At 42.5% G+C, this 24,242-nt stretch overlaps 1 protein-coding gene across 1 annotated transcript in view; it reads right to left on the reverse strand.

The window, feature by feature from the left end:
- Positions 1–3,732: 3,732 nt before the first annotated feature.
- SNX16 (sorting nexin 16) overlaps positions 3,733–24,242 on the reverse strand; it is a gene marked incomplete at its 5' end in the record, with an annotated part of 52,620 nt that continues 32,110 nt past the window's right edge. The window contains 4 exon segments of the mRNA XM_073631877.1: positions 3,733–5,511; positions 19,835–19,951; positions 23,682–23,818; positions 24,077–24,146. Of these exon segments, the coding sequence (XP_073487978.1) occupies positions 5,406–5,511; positions 19,835–19,951; positions 23,682–23,818; positions 24,077–24,146 (430 nt within the window). The 3' untranslated portion in view covers positions 3,733–5,405.

Genomic DNA, 24,242 nt, shown 5'->3' on the forward strand with positions numbered 1-24,242 from the left:
ATAAATTAATGTAAATACAGTAAGGAGTTTTAACCATCCCACACTTCAGACCTTTGCGGCCTACAGCTGAATTCATGTTATAGTACATTGTGTTAGGGTAACCCATTCATGAACAGATAATGCAGGACTACAAATGAACAAAAAAAATGAATGGCAGCACAATGCACTGCCATGCATTATGCCAATGTTCATTTTTTTTACATTTTTATAAAATAACAAACATGTCATACTTACCTGCTCTGCACAATGATTTTGCACAGAGCAGACTAAATCCTCCTCTTCTCAGGTCTCCTGTCAGCGTTTCTGGTTTCTATCCCTTGTCCAGTGCCCCCATAGCAACCTGCCTGTTACGGGGGCCCTTATGCATGCTCACTCCCAAGCTGGCTCTGTGTGTCTATTAACACACAGAATCGGCTTGGCCCCACCCCCTCTCTCTCCTCACTGGCTCTGATTGACAGCAGTGGGGGCCATTGCTTCTCTGTCCAATGAGGAGGGAGAGAGCCAAGTGAGCTGGATGGAGATTGGGCTCAGGTGAGTGGTGTGTAAAAAAAAAAACCTTCTGCCTTAAGAACCACTAAGATTTATTTGCAGATCAGATCATAAGGACTCATTCATGCGGGTATCAAAAACACTGCATACAGATGTGTATAGCATTTTATATGAAGCAGTAAATAAGGCCCATTCACACAACTGCCCTAGGGCACATAAAATAGAAAAATCGGTGTTTACGGTATATATTTGGGTTGTATTTTACACTGTATGCATGTAGGCCCTAGTGATAGTATTTACATGTGTACAGTGTACCTTGACACTGCCACTGCTCAGGGCCAACATGTAAAGATGAACAATGTGTAGTCAGCGGCACTGTCGCCGATTACATACTACTGATGTTTACATCTTTCCCTGAATGAGTTAATAATGAGGTGGTGGTGCCTGCTCATAATGACCCCAGCCTTCAATTATTCAGAATGGGCCAAGGTCACGCTGCACATGCACCAGCAGCCAACAAGGTCCATGAGGAGTGGTCAGACAAATGTTATATACTTACAGTGTACAGACAATCGTTTTACTTTAGGATCTTGCTGCCAGCACAAATCAATAGGGCCGTGTTATTGAGACCTAAGCAGAGAGTCACAAGACAAACTTAGATCCTTAGGCATTCTCTGGTTCTATTGTTGTCACCAAGAGGTCCTAGTTTTTCACCATATTGCTTACAAATACCACAAATGTGCAAAAAATACCCTATTTGTAATAAATATGGGAAATAAGTGGCAAGAGATATAAAATGAATTGCACACTAGAAACTCATGTGTTATCTGTAAGCTTTACACTGACCTTCAACTAACACCACACAATGTTGTAGAGCTGGAAATGTCACTCAGAACAGCAATGCTCATTAATTGCATGTGAAAAATATCATGACCAAAAGAGGTTTTTCTTTAGAAGTGGCCTAAAAACAAAGAGGCATTACTTTGTTTAAAGCTGGACTTCAGGAATTCAGCCACTTTGTAAAATATGCTGGCATTCGAATGCCCCGTACACACGGTCGGACATTGATCGGACATTACAACAAAATCCTAGGATTTTTTTCCGACGGATGTTGGCTCGAACTTGTCTTGCATACACACGGTCACACAAAGTTGTCAGAAAATCCGATCGTTCTGAACGCGGTGACGAAAAACACGTACGTCAGGACTCTAAACAGGGCAGTAGCCAATAGCTTTCCTCTCTTAATTTATTCTGAGCATGCGTGGCACTTTGTGTGTCGGATTTGTGTACACACGATCAGAATTTCCGACAACGGATTTTGTTGTTGGAAAATTTCATAGCAAGCTCTCAAACTTTGTGTGTCGGAAATTCCTATGGAAAATGTGTGATGGAGCCCACACACTGTCGCAATTTCCGACAACAAGGTCCTATCACACATTTTCCATCGGACAATCCGACTGTGTGTACGGGGCATAAGAGTTAAGTCCAACAGGGTACAGGTCATCTTCTGGACTAAACTCTTTAATATCTGACAGTTTAACAGAGCTCCAGAGTGCAGCTATCACTACACTCCTAGGGCTCTGCGCTTTGCTGCATTCTCACACACAGTATCCCTCTAAAGGCATCTGTGATTGGGCAGGAGGAGGGGTGGGGCGGGCTCAGTAGCTGCATGCAACTCTGAAGCCTCAGGAGCCAAGACCAGAGAGTCCAGCATTGGAGTGCCAGAAGCATAGCGATAGTTATGCTCCTAGAACTCAGAAAAAATGTGAAGTGTAAATTAAAGAGATACATCCACAAGGTGGTATGCCACTCGTTGGACGTAAACCCTTACTAATCCAGCACATTTTACAAAGTAGCTGAATTCAACTTTATGCTTCCACCCACCAATATGCAGAAAGAACATGGACTGGGGAGGGGTGGGCTTTACACCTAGGGGGCCCATGTAAAAAAACTTGAGACTTGAAACTGAGAAGAAAAGTGGATGACATGCCCATAGTGACCAGGTGTCATTTTTTATTCTCTGAGAAAATGAAACAAGGAATTGGATCCATTTTGTGGCCAATGACTTTAATGTTTGTCTGATCTGTATATCCTCAAGTTTAGGGTTTCTCTCGGTTAAAGGTCCTATGCCAAGATCTTCCTTCTTTGGACACTACAACAGCCTCTTTCTTACCAAATGTTAGTGAAACACCAGTTTCTCCATAGGAGATTATTGGGTCACAGCACTTGCTTTATGACCAGCAAAGGGAAATGCTCAGGATAGAACCTTTAAAAGAGACTAGTTCAGAAACATGGCAGTGAGGAAGGCTTGTCTATCAGTTTCCTGCATGCCCCCTTATAACCCCCTGAGCTTGAACAAATTACCCCTTAAAAAAATTAAAGACAAAATGCAATTTGGTGGAAAAATAACATAAATGTATCCCAAACAATGCCTAAGAGTCTGTATTTCAGGGTACAGTGAAGTTACTGGCTCCGTGGGCATTTTCTGGGTGAAGAACACCTAACATACAAAACGGCTGCCTTCAATCTCCCGTATACACTACATCAATTTTGCTTTGGCTACCACATTATATATCTTCCCGATATTAAAACAAAAAACTTCTTATCAAGGAAACAAAAAAAATTACAATACAGAGTACAGAAGAAGACCAGCTAACCATGATGCAGAATGCAAAACAATTGATGTGCTTGTCTGTGTAGGTTCTCCTCTATTCAGATCACAGTATATCTAGTAGTTGGTCACATTCAACTAGACATGTTCTGTAATGTTCAAGACATTTTATAGCTTATCCAAGAACATAAGAAGCAGCTATGAAATATCTTCAAGGATACAGTCCTGTTGAATGCGGCTAACTACTATTAGATAAGTTATGAGATTCCACACCACAGATGTAAGTTTGGCAAAAAAAAAAAAAGCTTTACACGGCATAACATATACACAAGCATCCATTTCCTCTCAATGTATAAGTACTTTGGAATTTGGTACATCTAGATTCATAGTTAAAATATTGGAACATTTATATATAAATGTATATATCTAAAAACCATCCGGAAATTAGGATTGTGTTTGAAGACCTGCCACGAACAGAGATAATTGAGTTCTTTGGGAGGCGGGACACAAATTCAGTATACTGCAGAATCCTTCTCCAAGGTCTCCCTCTAGTGGAGTGTGGGAGTAACGGCAGCACACCAGGACTAAATTGAAGGAGGCTGCAGACCCTGGGGGGGGGGGGGTTTGGGGGGGGGGTGTAGGGGAAGAGCATGCAGGCCCTGCAGTCAATATCATAGCATGGGGATCTGAGCTAAAAGTGCAGATACACGATATTACCAAAAGTATTGGGACAGCTGCCTTTACATGCACGTGAACTTTAATTGCATCCCAGTCTTAGTCCGTAGGGTTCAATATTGCGTTGGCCCACCCTTTGCCCTTGCTTTGTGCACTGGTCCAAATCATTTGGTGGAGGGGGGATTCTGGTGTGGGGTTGATTTTCAGGGGTTGGGCTTGGCCCCTTAGTTCCAGTAAAGGGAACTCTTAAGGCGTCAGCAGACCAAGACAATTTCATGCTTTGTGGGAACACTTTGGGGATGGCTCCTTCCTGTTCCAACATGACTGCACACCAGGGCACAAACAAGGTCCATAAAGACATGGATAAGTGAGTTTGGGGTGGAGGAACGTGACTGGCCTGCACAGAGTCCTGACCTCAACTCGACAGAACACCTTTGGGATGAATTAAAGCAGAAACAGTGAGCCAGGCCTTCTCGTCCATCATCAGTGCCTGACCTCACAAATGCACTTCTGGAAGAATGTTAAAACATGTCCATAGACACACTCCTAAACCTTGTGGACAGTCTTCCCAGAAGAGTTGAAGCTGTCATTGCTGCAAAGGGTGGGCCAACTCAATATTAAACCCTACGGACCAAGACTGGTATGCCATTAAATTTCATATAAAGGCAGGTGTCCCGATACTTTTGGCAATATAGTGTATCTTTAAATATTGTTTATATCCAATATGTTGTGATCTCACCTCAATGGTTAGTCCCCATGGTCAAGTTCTACAGATCAATGTGATCTTATGACACAGCTTATAGCTCTTCTGAGAATTGGGACACATGATTTTGCACTGGAAGTGGATCATGACACAAGCAATTAGACCAAAATGCTGGGTAAGAGCAGTTCATAATTTAAACATAAATTGGCATAAACAGTATTTAATTCCATCTCCGTTCACGACAGGTTCTCTTTAACAATCTGAAAAGCAGCCATTTAAAGATCCCTTAGATTGAAGTTCTTTCTCGGGCACCAACGTACACAAAGGTTTCAGGTCTTCATGGAAACTTACAATAAATCTCGGAGGGCGCTGCTGGAGGTCAGGTGTGCTGCCTGCACTGTAGAGTCAAACCGGTCTAATAATAGAACAACCTGTAATCCTGTGTTGTTGCTCAGTTACTAGAAATTCTCCCTCTGAGCCGTCACTGATTAAAATAAAACGATTGGCAACATCCACAGCAGGAAACAAGCGATTCTTTGTGTGGAAAAAGAAAGCAAGCAGGAAGCAAACTTGGCAAAGCAGAAGAGGCCCGTGTGGCACTGATGAGATTAATGTGGACTTCAACAAAAGTGCTTGAAACAATGCCATTCTCACACAGACACAGCTAGACAGAAACGTATCATTAATGTGCAAGAATCTAAAGATGGGCTTTGTTTATTCAGTTCTAAGGTGCAAGTCCTCTTACGTCCCTGGATTGTATAGCAAACTTCAATGGGCTGGCCACATAGCAGCAAAGACGGCACTTTCTTGTTTAGTGTTATCTGTGCATGTAAACATCCCGCATTAGTGAGTTAAAGGCTCTACTACGTCACTGGATGGCACAAACACATAAGGATGAGCAGAACTTGTCCAGTGTATAGAGGCACATTAGACGTCTTCGTCTGGATCTGCCACCTCAGCAACTTCAATCTCTGGCGGAGGCTCTCCATGGGAAGACTCATTCCAGCAGTTCTCATGGCTGTCTCTAAAAGAGCTAGGAAATGAGAAAAGAACAAAACATCAGGGATAGATGTAAACAAACGAAATGTCTACTTTTATAAATAAAATGGATCTAACAATGTAATTAAATTGCTCAGTAGCGATTTTGCAACAAAGGATAACTGTACAGCATTTATAGTAGCTTTTAGCCAAAAAACTTCAGGCAAAGTTTTAATAACAAAATACATATACACACACACACACACATATATTATATATATATATATATATATATATATATATATATATATATATATATATATATATATATATATATATATATATATATATATATATATATACACACACACACACACACACACACACACACACATATATACATATATATATACATACATACACACACACACATATATACATATACACACACACATATATACACATACAGTGTAAATATTTTGTAAATATTTGATTATATCTTTTCATGTGACAGCACTGGAGAAATGACACTTTGCTACAAAGTAGTGAGTGTACAGCTTGTATAACAGTGTAAATTTGCTGTCCCCTCAAAATAACTCAACACACCGCCTTTAATGTCTAAACCGCTGTCAACAAAGGTACACCCCTAAGTGAAAAAGTCCAAATGGGGCCCAATTAGCCATTTTTCCTTCCCGATGCCATGTGACTCGTTAGTGTTACAAGGTCTCAGGTGTGAATGGGGAGCAGGTGTGTTAAATTTGGTGATAACGCTCTCACACTGGTCACTGGAAGTTCAACATGGCACCTCATGGCAAAGAACTCTGAGGATCTGAAAAAAGAATTGTTGCTCTACATAAAGATGGCCTAGGCTATAAGAAGATTGCCAAGACCCTGAAACTGAGCTGCAGCACAGTGTCTAAGACCATACAGCGGTTTAACAGGACAAGTTCCACTCAGAACAGGCCTCGCTCTGGTTGATCAAAGAAGTGCTGCCAGCATTGCTGCAGAGGTTGAAGGGGTGGGAGGTCAGCCTGTCAGTGCTCAGACTATATGCCGCACACTGCATCAAATTGGTCTGCATGGCTGCCATCCCAAAAGGAAGCCTCTTCTAAAGATGATGCACAAGAAAGCCCGCAAACAGTTTGCTGAAGACAAGCAGACTAAGGACATGGATTACTGGGACCATGTCCTGTGGTCTGATGAGACCAAGATAAACTTATTTGGTTCAGATGGTGTCAAGCGTGTGTGGTGGCAACCAGGTGAGGAGTACAAAGACAAGTGTGTGTTGCCTACAGCCAAGCATGGTGGTGGGAGTATCATGGTTTGGGGCTGCATGAGTGCTGCCAGCACTGGGGAGCTACAGTTCATTGAGGGAACCATGAATGCCAACATGTACTGTGACATACTGAAGCAGAGCATGATCACCTCCCTTCGGAGACCGGGCTGCAGAGCAGTATTCCAACATGATAATGACCCCAAACACACCTCCAAGACAACCACTGCCTTGCTAAGGAAGCTGAGGGTAAAAGGTGATGGACTGGCCAAGCATGTCTCCAGACCTAAACCCTATTGAGCATCTGTGGGGCATCCCTAAAACAGAAGGTGGAGGAGCGCAAGGTCTCTAACATCCACCAGCTCAGTGATGTCATCATGGAAGAGTGGAAGAGTGGAAGAGGACTCCAGTGGCAACCTGTGAAGCTCTGGTGAACTCCATGCCCAAGAAGGTTAAGGCAGTTCTGGAAAATAATGGTGGCCAAACAAAATATTGACACTTTGGGCCCAATTTGGACATTTTCACTTAGGGGTGTACTCACTTTTGTTGCCAGCGGTTTAGACATTAATGGATGTGTGTTGTGTTATTTTGAGGGGAAAGCATATTTACACTGTTATACAAGCTGTACACTCACTACTTTACATTGTAGCAAAGTGTCATTTCTTCAGTATATAATGTTTTAAAAAAATTGGACGACTTTAATCAACAAGTATATCAAATCCCCCACATCACAAAGATATAAATCGGTCGGAAAATACATCTAAAAAGGACAAAAATAAATAGAATAAAGAAAAAAAATCAAAATTAAAAAAAACATGATATAAATATGATCATCTGTATTTCACATCAAAATATATTTCTAATGAATATTCACAATCATATAAAGCCTAATGTAATAATGTTTAAAAATATATGAAAAAAGACCTATAAAAAGGAAAAATAAAGATGAAAAGAAAAATGATATTAATACTGAAAAAACTATTAAAGAAATAAATACAAGTCAAAATCTGAATTTAACCCCTTGGGTTAAGTATCAAGGCGGTGTATCCAGTTAACCTGTCTTTTCCTCAACTCTAGTTCTCTATTACCTCCTTGTCTGTTTTTAGATATCCCATCAATAATCATATATCTCAGTTGTGATACCTTATGATCTTTTTCCATAAAGTGTCTAGCCAATGGTAATTTATCCAGTTTATCTCTAATGGAGTACTTATGCCTTGCAATCCTTTCTTTAAACCTTCTGTGTCGTCTCTCCTACATATATAAGCCCGCATGGACATTTAATAAAAGCATATAACATAAGAGGATTGGCAGGTATAGTAGTCCTTCATTGGTATGTTATAGCCTTTATGGGGATGAGAACAACTTTTACCTTTAATCATGCTAGTACACTGTATGCAACAAAGACAAGGAAATGAGCCCTTGTTCGGTGGACCTAAAAATGTGACATGAGAGGTAGGTGTACAATATTGATCAGATTTAACTAACCTATCATAAATAGTTCTCCCTCTATCTTTGTGATATATCGTCAAGGGAGTATTATACATTATACATACACACACCGATAAGGAATTTTACTAATTGATTCCAGATTGCTTAATGATGTAATTACATGATGATGATGATAATGAGCTATATATTCTCTTATGCATGTGACCATCTGTAGGTATGTGGTTTTAAAGAAGGGAGTTATCTATGTTAGCCCGAAACGTCACCATGTACACCATGCATCTTTGATGTAATTTTATATGTTCAATAAATATTTTTATGTGCAGCAATCTCATCTTTTTCTATATTTTGGCCCTTGGGAAGGCCAGATTGTTTGCACATTTTGCTATGACCGACGTGCACCTCACCATTTGAACTTCTATATATTTATATTTAGAGGAATTTGCTTATCCATACTTAAAAGGGGTTGTAAACCTTCATGTTTTTTCACCTCAATGCATCCTATGCATTAAGGTGAAAAAAAACCTGTCAGTGACCGGCCCCCCGTTTCACTTACCTGAACCCTCAACCTTGACCCACGGGGAAGCGCTGTCTCTCTGCCTGGGGTTCTTGGCTCGATTGGATAGATTGATAGCAGCGCAGCCATTGGCTTCCACTGCTGTCAATCAAATCGAATGACGTGGGCACCGGGGGGCAGGACCGAGTTGCTGGAATTGTAAGTGTGCCCGCAAGGTAAACCCCTCAGGGAAGCGTTTCTCCAAGGGGGTTATCAGATGTGGGGAGGAGCCGCGAGAGCCGCCGAGGGACCCCAGAAAAGCAGGTTCGGGGCCACTCTGTGCAAAACGAGCCGCACAGTGGAGGCAAGTATGATAGGTTTGTTTTTTGTTTTTTTTTTTTCACCTTTACAATCACTTTAAAATGTATGTTTATGTTGGCACCTAACAGCCCAGCACCATCACTATATTGATATAAAAAGATATCCAAAACCTTGAACATGCCAGTCAGTACTGTTTAATCACTTATTAAGAAGTGAAAAATTCCAGGATCTCTTGATACAAGCCAAGGTCAGGTAGACCAAGAAACTGCAACCACAACTGCCAGAGCAATTGTTCGGAAAAAAAGGTGCGGCTGTTTCAAGGAGCACAATACAGCGATAGTTTAACAAAAATGAGCTTAAAGTCATAGCTGCATGATCTAGTGTACTTTAATAAGTTTAAACATTACTGTTTTTTTTACATAAACCCATTTAGGCTAAACGCTTAAAAAATTGCATTCAAATCTGCAACCAGCTATAAACAGGTCTGTCACAGTCTTATGCCGCGTACACACGAATGGACATTCCGACAACAAAATCCTGGATTTTTTTCCGAAGGATGTTGGCTCAAACTTGTCTTGCATACACACGGTCACACAAATCTTGTCAGAAATTCTGAACGTCAAGAACGCAGTGACGTACAACGAGCCGAGAAAAATGAAGTTCAATATCCAGTGCGGCTCTTCTGCTTGATTCCGAGCATGCGTGGAATTTTGTGTGTCGGAACTGTCTACACACGCTTGGAATTTACGACAACGAATTTTGTTGTTGGAAAATTTGAGATCCAGATCTCAAATTTTTGTTGTCGGAAATTCTGACAGAAAATGTCAGAAGCCTACACACGGTCGGAATTTCCAACAAGCAGCTCACATCGAACATTTGTTGTTGGAAATTCTGACCGTGTGTACGTGGCATAACACTGCCAAAATGTCAAATATCTCAAACTTATACTCAAGGTCATGGTATTGAAATCCCTCCCCCAACCCCCAGGCATTTTAAAGAGTTCCTTTGCAATAGACGTTTCATATTTGGTGAGATACTTTCATAGACTTATGCACATCTAAAGAAAATGCTGACACAGCAGTTTTCCTTACAACACCACAGATTTTTTGGATGGTTAGAATGAAGGCGGACCTTTTCACTTAAAAGCCAGTTTTAGAAAAATCATGCTAACCTTGCATCAATATAAAAAAGAAAAAAGAAGCTAAATAAAACTACAATAAAATGTTGCTAAAAACTCTGCAATGTACATAGTTAAGCTGGAACTCCCTATGCCAGCCAAAAGCCAGAGGATGGATGAGGCTCCGCTACAATGCTTGTGAAGTTAGAGTGTCACAAAACCCACATCGTAAAAAAAATTATCAAATGGTGTATTACATGCTGTTCATACTCAGTCACTATGAGATTCGTTTTCTGCAAAAAAAAAAAAAAAAAACCTGGTTGATCCTACTGTTCCCCATCGCGACCTTCTGTTGATGTACCCAATTCAGCTAGCGATTTTGGAGAGCAGTGTTGGCAACTCTGCACATGCTCAGTTTTCAATGAGTTTCTATACTGGGTACTGTATTTCCTCCCTATCACATCTGAGATCTGAGAAGCCCATGCAACTACTGAGTCACACATGAGCGTATACACAGTGGTAAATGACAGCCCACTCCCTACCTCCCTCCTCCACTAACCAGCTAATCTAAATGGGGGTGAGGTATTACATGTAGATTGATGGAGGCATCACCTCCCTCTTATTCTAAGACACAAGCTGGAGGGGAGTGACACAGCCTGAGACTGGCAGAAATACGCCCACATCATGTTATTGCCAAAACACAATAAAGATTTGATTTCAAATATATATTTGTATGACAAATTTGAAACAGTTTATGTATATTATTTATTTTTATTCTGTATTCCAAAGTCTGTTTTTTTTTTTTTATCTTGAACGTGCGACTAGCAGCAGAGGACTAGAAGCTCCTCCTGCTTAGGTTTCCCTGCAGACAGGCTGGGAAAGATCTGGGTCATGTGACAGCTGTATATTGATTATGAAAAAGGTACTTAGATGTTTTTAATATTCTTAAAATAATTACAGTGCCATCATCCATATACAGAAAGAGAAGGGACAATGTCAATTAAACAGTGTGTGTTAAGTATCATTTTAAACGGTTACCATGCCTGGCCAATAGGGAGTGTGCAACATGGCTTCCAAAGATGTCAGAACAGGCAAAAGGGGTATGCTGCTGATTCCTCCCTCCTCCTCTCCAAATTAACAAACTGGGACTGTCCACCGATAACGCTTTCCTGTGAAGACCGAAAGTTCAGGGAAGCATCCCTGAGAGAGCAGGAGCTAGCAGAACTGAGAGTCATAAATTGCAAGTGCAGGGGGTACAAATTTTAAGAAATCTTTCATGGGGATTGTTTATTATTGTGCTCAATGTGTTAAGCTAAAAAACGCTGAGGGTTTAATATTACTTTAATGATTTTAAGTAAATGCACAACTGCAATAAATGACGTTACTTAAATCATCCTGGAATTCAGCTTTAAAACACAGCTCACTTTTACTAAAGAGAAAAGGAAGAACATTGTAGTCTCTAATGTCACAAAAGCAACTGTTCAGCAATTCTGCCCTTCAACGATATCACTTATGCCACAGGTAAGAATCGCACTTTGTAATCCATTAAAGAAGAAATATTACATGCAAATGGTACCTTTAACCGGCTGCCAGAATGGATTTTAGTTGTGAACTTCATCAAAAGAAGCATATTAAGGCAATGTAAATGTCACATTTATACGCATGCAGCAGAGAACAGATTAAACTCTTTATATAATGAAAGTTCTGCTTTAATGACTGGAAGGTCACTCCACTGATCAAAGTCATAGTCATTACAAATATTATGCCTTTACCCAAAATTCTTATCACCATTTGCTTTTTAATTCTCATGTGTAAGAGCTCAGCTTAAAGTAGTTGTAAACCCTTTACAACCACTTTTTATTACAGGTAAGCATATAATAAAGCATGCATGTAGCTACCCCAGATATCTCCTAAACCTGCACGGTTTAAGAGATATCCCCTCTAACAGCATGTGCCAACGTCACGCGCGTAACGTACGTGCCATTGCTTCAGTTCGTGTGCCGTTACGGGCAGCTCCCGTGCGCATGTGAGGGAGTGATGTCATTGCAGCTCCGGCCAATCACAGCGCCGAAGCCCGTGATATCCGGAAGTAACTCTGGGAGCGATGTCGCCGGCCGGAGCGGTGTATGAGGACCGCTGTGGGGGCTTAGATCTCAGGTAATTCATAATGAGCCAGTATGCTATGCATACTAGCTCATTATGCCTTTGTCTTGCAGGTTTTTTTTTGTTTTTTTTTAGTTAGTGGGTTTACAACCACTTTAAAGTGATTGTAAAGGCTCGCTTTTTTTCTTTATATAAGAAAACAAACATGTTATACTTATCTCCTCTGTGCATTTGGTTTTGCACATAGCAGCCCAGATCCTCCTCTTCTCGGGTCCATCTTTGCTGCTCCCGGCGTCTCCCTCCTTTAAGTGCCCCTCAGCCAGCAGCTTGCTACAGGTTATCACCTAAGCGGAGTCAGAGCTCCGTGTATCCATTCAGACAGAGCCCCGCCCTGGCCCCACCCCCTCTCTCCTGATTGGCTGACTGACTTTGACAGCCGCAGGAGCCAATAGCTCCGCTGCTCTGTCTCAGCCAATCGGGAGGAGTGTACTGGATGGCTGAGGGGATCGTGGACATTGCTGGAGAGAGAAGGAGCTCAGGTAGGTAATTGGGGGGTGCTGGGGGGGGGCTGCTACACAGAAGTTTTTTTTATCTTAATGCATAGAATGCATTAAAGTGGATGTAAACCCACTCTCATCAATTATAAAGTACTGCCATAGTGCTGAACTATAAGGATAAACATTCCTCCTGCATGTATCCTTACCTTTCAAACATCTCCCCTTTTTCCATTTGGAGCCCCCAAACACTCCGGATTCAGTGGGCGGATCGGTTATCTGGCGCTCGGTGGGTGGAGTCGTGACGCCAGCAGACTCCCCGCCCACCTTCACACTCCCCTTGGCCAGAGCGCGCACAGGAGAGGCAGAGCGCATTCTGGGTAAAAGCAGATCGCGCTCACTGCCCCCTGTCACATCGGTGAGGCGGGGACAGCTGTGAGCACCGATCTCCCTGCATGGCTTTTCATCATCTGCTTCTCCCTCCCGTGGCTTTCACCTCTCCCGTGGGCTGCGAGGGGGGGCGCGGAGGAATCTGTCAGGATGGAGAGCTGAGAAAGGGGCCGGTATGTCATTTACCGGCCACTTTCTATTCTGAATGGGACATAGTGAGTGTTCGTTACCAAATCGCTCCTGTGTCCTGTGATAACTGAGCAGAGTAACCTTCAGTTTATGAATGGAGAGAAGCCTCTGTCTCCTCTCCATTCATCTTCAATGCAGAGAAAAAGACTGGGGAATCTGTGTCCTCTGTCCCTTTCTCTGTCCCAAATGGGAGATGTCAGGGGTCTCAGTTTAGACCCCTGACATGTCACTAAAGCCCCCAACAGGGCCGATAAAAAAAACAAAAAAACAAAACAAAAATATTACAAAATAAAATTGTAAAGAAAAAAAAAAAAAACTGACACCACAAACGCCCCCCCCATACTGACATAGTCTAGAGCTCCAAGCCCCCGCCCCCCTCTCATCCCCAAAAAGGATTGTCAAAAAAAAATTAAGAACAAATTAACTTGTAAAAAGAAAAAACATAAAAATAAAAAAACTACTAACACCGTCCACTGCCCTACTGACATCAACCACTGTCCTCGACTGCTGCCCTACTGACACCAACCACTGACACCGACCTCTCCCCCATCCCCCCTTCCCAAAAACACTGTAAAAAAATATATTTAAAAAATAAAAACCCACCCCCATTATTGTGAAAAAAAAGAAAAAAAAATAGTACAAAAATTGTAAAAATGATTAAAAATAATAAATGTAAAATTCGGACACTGTCCATTGCTCTACTAACACCATCCACTGGTCCCAAAAATGCATTCTGAAAAAAAAAAAATGTAATTGTAAAATAAATAAACTACTAAAACTGTCCACTGTCCTACTGACACCATCCTGCACATACTACCCACCTCCATACACTCCACACTCCTCTCCTGCACATACTACCCACCTCCATACACTCCACACTCCTCTCCTGCACATACTACCCACCTCCATACACTCCACACCCCTCTACTGCATATACTACCCACCTCCATACACTCCACACACCTCTCCTGCACATACTACCCACCTCCACACCCCACTACTGCATGCACTACCTACCACCGCCCACTCTGCACTGTACATTCCCTATTTAACATTACCACATTCTGCGCTGTCATCTCAGATTGTATTAAACCACACTGCTTTAAGTCAACAGCCAATATTTTATGTAATTGTAGCACCCTCTAGTAGTGTAGGTTCTACAGTGAGAGCTGTTAGTGTAGGTAAATTTAGGCCGGCCTCGCCTGTTTGTTTTTGTTTGATCTGGGCTGGAAGTGGCTCAGGGTAGAAGCTGGGTGACTCACAGGCAGCATCACCAAGACCTCCCTCTTCTTTCCAGAGCTCTCTAGAAGGTTCTGGGAAGAGAGGAGGAGAGGGGATGTGGAAATGCCTGTGGTATTCTGAGGAGCCCTGACCAATCCCCAACTTGGAATTGGCAGGGGGCAGGCCTCCTCAAATACCTAGGGTCAGAAGTTGTTGGGTGGAGGAGTTGGAGATGGAGTACTGAGGCGGTTGGGGCCTTGGAGGGAGCTCTCCAGTCTGGGGGGGGGTGACCTTGGGCCTGGGTGCGGACAGGGCTCTCCAAGAAAACGTGGAGGTGTCCTGGACAGGAGGTACAGGGGGAGCAAGAGAGGACAGCAGGAGAGAGTACTGCCGGGCAAGTCTCCAGGGAGAAGAACCAGGGAGAAGAACCAGGGAGAAGAACCATCGGTTGCAGCCAAGAGGGCTGGTGACTGGCATGCACAGTTGGGAGGACTGGGGAGGCACACCTGAAAGGACTGGGAGAGTGCAGTTGGAGATGGGTGCAGAACCAGAGGAGAGGACTGTGGTGTCGTGGGCAGCCAGGAGGGCTGGCAGGGTCTGAAGAGGGCTGACTGGGATCAGTAGCCGCATGTGGGACAGCTAGTACCAGAATTTATTATTTTCTTTTTGCTACACCATAGCAGCCCGCGGTCCCTGCCTGTGAAGGGCATTTGCTTTAAGCCTGGCTGAGTCAGTGTCAGGCCTACAGTGCTAGCTAGTCTGGAGAACGAAAGACAGTAAGCGATGTACAGGAGGAGTATGGAGCGATACTCAGAAGATAGGAAGTGATGTACAGGAGGAGTATGGAGCTATACTCAGAAGATAGGAAGTGATGTACAGGACGAGTATGGAGGGATACTCAGAAAAAAGGAAGCGATGTGCAGGAGGAGAAATGGAGTGATGTATATACAGGATGTATACAGAGTCCCATGCTCCAATGTTTGATCATCTAGGCATCTCACGGGTCCCCATCCCTATCCAAGTTCCCCTCAATAAAACAAACAAAAACAAAATGCAAGGACTGCTTTATTGTTTCCGAGGAATGAAAAAGTGTGCCTGGATGGACAGGGTGACAGACAGACCATTATGCTCAGCAGCCTCTACAGGGGTACTGCTACACAATTTAAGCCACGTCCACAATTGGCAGCAGCTGTATCATTTCTGCACACTCTCTGACCAACTACTGTGTCATGTGGCTGGATATGGGATATGACAGGACGGAGATGTTTGAGTCATTATTAGACAGCTATGATTTGGGTAAAAGATGGCGATCGGAAAAGACATCGTGGTGCAGGCTGGAGAGGATGACGACTTTATTTAGTGTGATGTTTGTACAAGAAAATATAGACTTGGCGGGAGCAGCCAGGCGACACGAGTAGGGACTTGGCGGGAGCAGCCAGGCGACACGAGTAGGGACTTGGCGGGAGCAGCCAGGCGACACGAGTAGGGACTTGGCGGGAGCAGCCAGGCGACACGAGTAGGGACTTGGCGGGAGCAGCCAGGCGACACGAGTAGGGACTTGGCGGGAGCAGCCAGGCGACACGAGTAGGGACTTGGCGGGAGCAGCCAGGCGACACGAGTAGAGCAGTCAGGTAGTACGGGTAGGCTGTGAGCTTTGAGCTCATTCAGCCTTACTCGGTGTAATTATGAAAAGTGAGACATCCACCCCTCCCCCACATAACACATCCTGGTGATCAAAATGAATGATGCAACGTGATCATGTGACCTCAGACACACACTGCACCATAACAATCATCAGATCACTGGAGCTTCTCCTCTGCCCAGCTCTGACTAGATACATCTCTCCTAAATCAAATCACTTGTCTGTGTATCTTCTGCTGGCCATCCTGTGAGTTCACTGCACCATACATACATTTCCTCCTCTCACACTGATCTGTAGATCACACCCCATGATGAGAAATATCCAGTCAAAACCCAGGAAAGGCAGCCAGTCCTGGGAGAGCTGGAGAAGAAAGAGGGGAGGGGGAGGGGGAGATGTGAAGTACACAGAATGCCTCTCTCACACTGGTGCATGAGATATGCAAATCACCTGTCACTCACAGCAAGGGGGAAGAACTGACTTTTATTTGGTTGTGTCTGTTTTTATCTCACTGAAAAAAGATGAGAGGATTGCTCAGAGCTTGATTAACTGTTCGTGGCAAGACTGGGTACAGATGACATGAAATTCTATACTGTATAAGGTTCAAGCCTTAATTAAAAATGTTTTTTTTTTGAGTTTACATCCACTTTAAGATAAAAAAAACCTTCTGCCTTTAAACTCCTTTAAAGAGCAAGTTTACTTTTAATCTTTTAACATATACCCCCACCCCATTTAGTGAGTTCTTCACACCTTCTATTGACTGGTCCATACTCAGGGTAGTCCCCAGCCATTCAGCAGAGTACAAACCATCGCCCAAAGGAACAATAGCGGTGCACATGCACACTAGGCCTAGGACCAGGGTGGATTTGATTTAAATCACTAGTAAAAAGGCTAGATTTAAATCATAATTTTTAAAACGCAACTATCATTTCTGTGCTGCAGCGTCTCCTCCTCTGACCCGCTGTTGACTCACCAGCAGTCCCATTCACTTTAATAGGACGGCTGGTGATGCGGCAGTGACACAAGGTGAGGGACGTGGCGGCAGCAGGTGAATGGATGCCCGCTAACAAAAATAAATATTCAATATTTGCAAACAAAATTAAGGTTTCCTATTTCGAATAATAAGCTGTCAGTTCAATAAAACAGCGATATCAGAACCGATTCAATCATACAGTTTGTAGTGTAGATAGTTTTGCAAAACAATGAGATAAAGGAATATTCCTGAACTTTGTTTTATCTCATGGTTACTGTGAAACTGTGAATGCATCAATGCAGTGCATGTTATCTTATATAATAATATAATTTAAAATAAATGATAAACATTGGCATGTCATTTTTTTGGGGGGGAGGGGGGGTCAGATACCCTTTTTAGGGGCATCCAGCTCCCACTTCCTCACGGGCCGGAAGGAAGTTCACCTCTCCCACAGTGTACAGCACGGCTGTGAAGCTACAACCAGGCGCCCACAGTCACAATGTTGGCCATGAGGAGAGGAGTGGGGAGAGGAGCGAGGCTTCGTTCGCCCGCATCGCTGGACCGTAGGACAGGTGAGTGTCTGATTATTAAAAGTCAGCAGCTACACTTTTTGTAGCGGCTGACTTTTATATGGGTAGAACTCCACTTTAATGCATAGAATGCACCACGATAAAAAACCTTTAGGCTTACTGCTAAGATAAAGTGGCTTATTGACCTTAGGCTCACTTAAGCTGCCAAGTACCATGCCAGTAAGATTTTGTTATCCTTATGTATGAGGCTAGGCTCACTGCAACCATGGCCTTCAATAGGTCTCGATTTCCCTAATGATGTTATTTGTCTTTATTTTTGTAAGTTTACGGAGATGTATGGCTTGGCATTACCCCAATGTAATCTTCTAATGTGATTTATAGCTTTCTCTTGGAAAATATTTTTCAATAAAATCTATTGGAAACGAAAAAAAACTTTAATTGGGGGAAATTGGGTTAACAACCACTTTAATCAGGCACACAGCACATGGTTCCCTAAGCATTGCAGCATCTTCATATTATTTTTTTGTGTAAATACCTTTTATTAGCCTTTTTTAGCTCTGTCAATTGTCATATATCTTCTCTATATCCGAGCCAAGGGAGCTGAGTAGGAGGGACACAGATTCCTTCTGACTTATGCAAGATAAGTCAGAAGAGGAATCTCTTATCTTCCTCCATGTGGCCATCAATGCAGTGTGTATGAGAGGGGGAGGGGAGGGGAGAGGAGATGAGAGGAGAGGAGAGGAGAGGAGAGGAGAGGAGAGGAGAGGAGGGGAGGGGCGTGGCTGGGAGTATAGATTTTCTCACTCCAGACTACATGTTGACAGGCGGTGGGAGCTGAAAACAGGCAGAGAGGAGACCTGCGGATTACACAGACATGCATTTAGACCACGATATCTTGGCTCAGCAGCCATGAGAATCGTGGTCTGTTCTCAGGGGGAAGACAGGAGCTGGTAGGATCAAACAGGTATTGTAAGAGATACAGAGAAATAATGCAAAAAGCAACAGCACCATGCTGCAGCTTTCACATTAAAAGGGACAGGAGCAGCATATTTTATTTTGGGTTAAACGCTTTAAAGTGGATGTAAACCCTCTCCTATTTCCAGTGAAGTGAATAGCCTCAGATGATACACAGAGATGAAACAAATCTCCCTACATAAGTTTTACATGTATATCTGCTGTCTTCAGCTTCATATACTGTTTATAAAGTGCACATTGTGTTAGAATTTTCTCTTCCTGTTCCAGCAGGGGGAGGGGAGTCTTGCCACACACCGTGAGACAGCTGATTGGAGGAAAGGCACACACCCCCACTCCATATAGGCAGAGACTTGCAGAGCTGTGCTGTGAATTGACCAGCTGTCTGCTAATTTATAGCACCTGCCCTGACACAAATTTCAGCCTGGTTTTATCATATGTGTCATAGAACTTGTCAGAGGTTATCATGCTCATAACAGAAGAACGGAGCAGGAGACAGCCTCGGGACTTAGGGCTTTAGAGAGAGACAATAAAACACTGCAGATATATGTGCCCAGCTCAAATTTTATGAATCGGGTTTACATCCACTTTAATGCTTTAGAAACACTATGAACCCTGCATAGTGCCCCTCTTCTATGGATATTGCTAAAACTGTGTTGCTTATGTTACTTGCGGATGCGCCTTTCCATTCTAATTCACGGGACCAAGGCAGTGCCGTTGCCTTGGTTTACATTGCTGTCTTCTCTGGCTCTGTTCTTGTAAGCCCTCTCATTCATTCCTCATTGAGAAGGGGGGTATTCTTCCCTTTAGTTCCACTTTAACAAAGCTTTAAGGTAGTGTTGGAGTATAGGTGTATTGTACCTGACCTCACGTGTACTGGTAATCTACTCTAATGGTTGATGTTTTGGTGAGTTGTTGTGGATTCTTGCAGCATGGTAACCCATCCTCTTGGTACCTGTTATTGTGCCATTATCACATTCTGCTCTCTGAGCCCGTTCTATGTCATTTTTTCACATAAAAAAAAAAAACAAACAAAACATAATCATAGGCATGTAGTTACTGTTGCACATCTCTGTTCATACAGTTCCACAGAAGCCACAATGGGCATGCATCTGCTGCGGGCATTCATATTCTTTTCTGGCCATTTTCTAGACTTCAGACAGTTCTGCTCCATTTTCACAAGGAGAAAACCCAACACAAGTATAACTTACCCATTCTCTGTAGAGGCAGCTTGATCGGCTTCAATGGCGGAGGACTCCACCTCACCGCTGCATTCGCTCTCCTCTCCGGAAGGTCTGCGTGCCTTACTGTGTCCCATACTCATTTCCCTACAAAGAATCAGATTTGATTATTTACTAAGGATGTTACAGCTGGACTCCAGGGAAACAGTCAAGTACACAGATGATACATATATGGGAACTGTTGTACCTGCTAAAGGATTTGTATTTTTGCGCATCAAGTCTTGAGTTTCCTCAGTGACAGGAATGCAGAGGTGTCATCTCCCACCTCCAGTGATGTGAGTGGACATTAAAAAGTACAGCAACAGACTGATGAGCTCTCTGATCACTGTACTCTATCAGCGAGCTTCTTGTCAACATAGTTGCATGTAGCTCCCAATGCTGCCACTCCCCTTCCCAGTCTGAGTGGTACTGTACAGGGGTGTTTCAGTGCAAGAGACTCATACCAGATCAGATTCAGTTATTTGCAATTTTTTTGTTTAACTGTAATAATGTATTAATACAGTATATAACTGCAGCATATTTATGTCATGTATAGAAGCACAGAGTTTATCTTAAAATGCAACTGAATAAATTGATGCTAAACTATAATACAAGGCCCCTGTCACACAGGAGTCATTTGTTCAGTCATGTTTTTTTTTTTTAAAGAAGCAACGGGTCCAGTTTACATCAGTTCTCAGTTCAGTTCACACTTGCCTGCTGGTGTCCTTAACCCTTTCCGCTGCTGCCTCCCAGCCCCTTAAAGAGCTTCTAAATGCCGGGAGGTGGAGGTGGGCATTAAGGTCATGTGACCACTGTGATTGGCTGTTACATGATCGGAAAGTTCCCGATCACAAGTATGCATTGGGAGCTTCCCAGTCCCTACCGGTGACTATGCTGAGAGCGTGCAGGGCGTGCATTTTCAGCACAGAAAAGTGTTTAAACAGGGACACTTATGTGGTCTCTTTACCTTAAAGCCCACTCGCCGAGAGGCCCGCATATAGGTGCCACGCTGGTGGGAAGAGGTTAACAACCATGACTCATCCTTGCTGTCAGTGGGGAATTCTCCACAAACAGCAGAATGTAAACCAAAGAGCTGACAATCTTTTTCTTTTTTTTTTCCAAGATTGGAAGATTGGTGTGCAGGCCTCTCCCCCACCCAATCCATAGCAGGCCCTTCAGATCTGCTATGGATTTTGGCAGGACCATACGCCAAAGAAAAAGACACGAGGTGCCCCCAAAATCCAGCCTTATCAGAGTATGGTTTGGGGGACCTCACGCCGGTTTTTTTTTTTTTTTTTTTTTTTTTTTTTTTTTTACACAATTTTTGGCTCTTTTGTTTACATTCTGTCAGCAGGGAATCACCTGCTGACAGCAGGGACCAATCAATGTTTGCTAGGATGCTGGTGGGCGCCGTTTTTCTAACAACCAATGTAAAAAAGGATGCAAAAATGGACTGTTGTCTGTTGACATCCATTTTGGTCTGCTTCTGTTTTTTAAATGGAACAAAAATGGAGACTTGTTCCGTTTAAAAAAAAAAAAAAAAAAAAAAAAAAAAAAAATGAAATGGTGTGGCGCTACAATATTGTCAGGCCAGTGGTCTCCATCTCCTGCAGAAGCTCCCCAGTCTTTAACCACCCTGGTAGCACATCCATTCTGAGCATCTTCTGAAGGATGTCCATCCCCTCAGACAGTCTCTGTAGTACTGAAGTATTATATATACTGAATATTATGTGCAATCATTGACAGATGAAACATGAACAGCAATGTATTCCTATGAGTAAACAGATGATCATTCGTTTACACCTGCGTCCATTCAGGTTTTTTTTTTTAAAACATATATTAGAGGTAATTTTGCACTATGAAATTATAAAGTAAATATATAGCAGCACCCATCATCCAATGATCTACCCTAAGGTAGAGTGCATGACTAATTAAATGATGATGCGGTGCTACAATATTACCAGGCCAGTGGTGTGGTTATATTTAAATTATAAATTTGATCATGCGAACTACAAAACACCTCCCTCGTCAATAGTGAGAATACTAGGTTTCACCTAATCTCAATGCATGCATGCACTTATAGTGAATATATACTTTCAATGATGAACTCGTAAATGGTGCAAACTACAAAGCACCTCCCCCTCTACTTCAAGTGTTAAGACTGGGGAACACTTGTAATTTGCTACTGGAGATCACTGGCAGCACATCCCTTAAAGTGTTACTAAACCCAGGACCCATTTTTGCTATACAATTATTCTCTATATCTGGTCTCCCACAGTACAAGGAACATGACAGAAAAAAACGCTCAGTGCTCGGATTTGAGCAAGGTACCTTGAAAGAGTAATGTGCTCAGCCTTAATGTATATGCTACTGAGATAAATTTAAAATTTAAATTTAAGAAAAAATGTCCATAAGCGAATATAGTCCTTAGGTAGTAGTCCTTAAGCAGATGAGTAGGTCCATGAGCAAGCCCTATGGGCAGCCAGTGTAGGAGAGCTAGAAGCAAACGCTATGGCAGACAAGGGGGGGGGGGGGGACACAGCTCCTCTAAGTGCAACATGCACTGACCATTTATTCAAATAGTAAGAGTGTAAATTGGCTACTCACAAATAGATACAATGCGCTTACCTTTTATCTATTTGTGAGTAACCAATTTACACTCTCTTACTATTTGAATAAATGGCCTGTGCATGTTGCACTTAGGAGGCACTGTGATTTTTTTCTGTCTACATAGAGCATAAAATTGCAATTATTTTGGTAAATAATTGGTAATGTCACATCACCTTCTACTGGGTAGGAACTAGCCACTATCACTTTTGAGAGAAGTGAAGAATGTGAACTTTTTGATGACTCAACAAGGTGATCTTGTAATCAGTTTTTGGCTTTCCAGTCTGGCTGCTTAACATCTGAGTTCCAGCATTACGGTTACCTGCACGACTCCCTGGATTCGTTCTTGGAGCTCTTTGGATTCCCTGGATCGTTTTGGAAATCTGCTGATCGGGCTATCCCCACTTGATTGACTCGTTGACGCCGACATTCGATTCCACTATTTCCGGTAAGAGTATATATCCCTTATCTCGGGTGTAGGACACACTATCCCTGATGCTCTACATACCTGCTGAGGCCTCTGTACCCCACTTCTGAACTTTTTGTGGTGGACGTCAAATATGTTTACCATAGGATGGTTTCACCTTTGGGACTTTCTCACCTGTGTTTCCACTCATTATACATGTTCTGTTTTATATTCAAGAGTGATTTTTATCACAAAGTTTTTATTATTTACACACAATACTTGATATATTGTTAAATGTTTATTGTTTTATATTTTTAGCACTAAATTTTTCACTCTTATGGAGTGTGGTCACACACTGCACTGCCCTGCATTTAGTAAGAAGCTGCAATTAGTTTACTTTCGGACCATGTACTAATCCCAGGGCAGTGATGCTCAACATCTTTAGCTCATATGCAACAAAGAATGTGACAGATTTAGGTTCCAAGACTTTAACACTAACAGACTTTTCACTCTTAAAATGTTTGCAGTCCATCTGTTCTCAGACACAAGTGTGGCTAACAGTAACACAAATGTTGCTTCTATTCAGGGCCACATTCAGACCGCAATAAAGTGCTTCCTATCCTAGGTGTATGACCATCTGGTGACCTACAGAGGATGCAAACACCAATAGTGCCGAGATTTACACAGAACTAAAGACAAAAATGAGGCAATTCCATCCAGAATCTGAAAATAACTCCAATAATTTTTAAGTAAAGAGCCCGCAGAGCAATGAAATTGTAGCCAGGAAATGTCCTCAGACGTTGCAGTTTAATAGGAAATACTCACTGAATCTGGCTTTCTAGGGTCTGTATATGCAGCTGTTTCTCATTTAACAGCTTCTTCATGGCTTCCAGCTCTTTCTGCTTCTCAGCAAGATCCCTTTGAAGTCTGTAATTTGTTTCTTCTAACGTCTCGCAGAAAGCCTAAGTGCATAGCAATGTTCAGTCAAATTTGGAAGAAGGAAAAAACTGCTAACATCATAAAGCAGAGAAAAAGGCATTATACGGAAGAGAAGAATGCATTGGATCAGTCAGCCTGCGGCTTTTTAGCTGCTCTGGAACTACAGATCCCAGCATGCTTCTTCATCTCATGGAAGCCACAGCTTCCTAAGCCTGCAGTATAATAGGAACATATAAAACAAGCCAATGTGAAAATTAATTACAAAAACAAATCACACTCACCCTGCTCTCTTCTAGACTATCAAAAGGACCAGGAGGATCATCTAAGCAGAGAAACAGCCTCACCGAGGCACTGTAAGAAAAATACATCTCATTACTATAGTTTATTTCAGGTTGTGCACAACAAAAAATAATATAAAATGTTAAAAAGGTAATTCCCCAAAAAGTT

The sequence above is a fragment of the Aquarana catesbeiana genome, linkage group LG05 (genome assembly GCF_042186555.1).
Source record: "Aquarana catesbeiana isolate 2022-GZ linkage group LG05, ASM4218655v1, whole genome shotgun sequence".
NCBI classification, from domain to species: domain Eukaryota; kingdom Metazoa; phylum Chordata; class Amphibia; order Anura; family Ranidae; genus Aquarana; species Aquarana catesbeiana.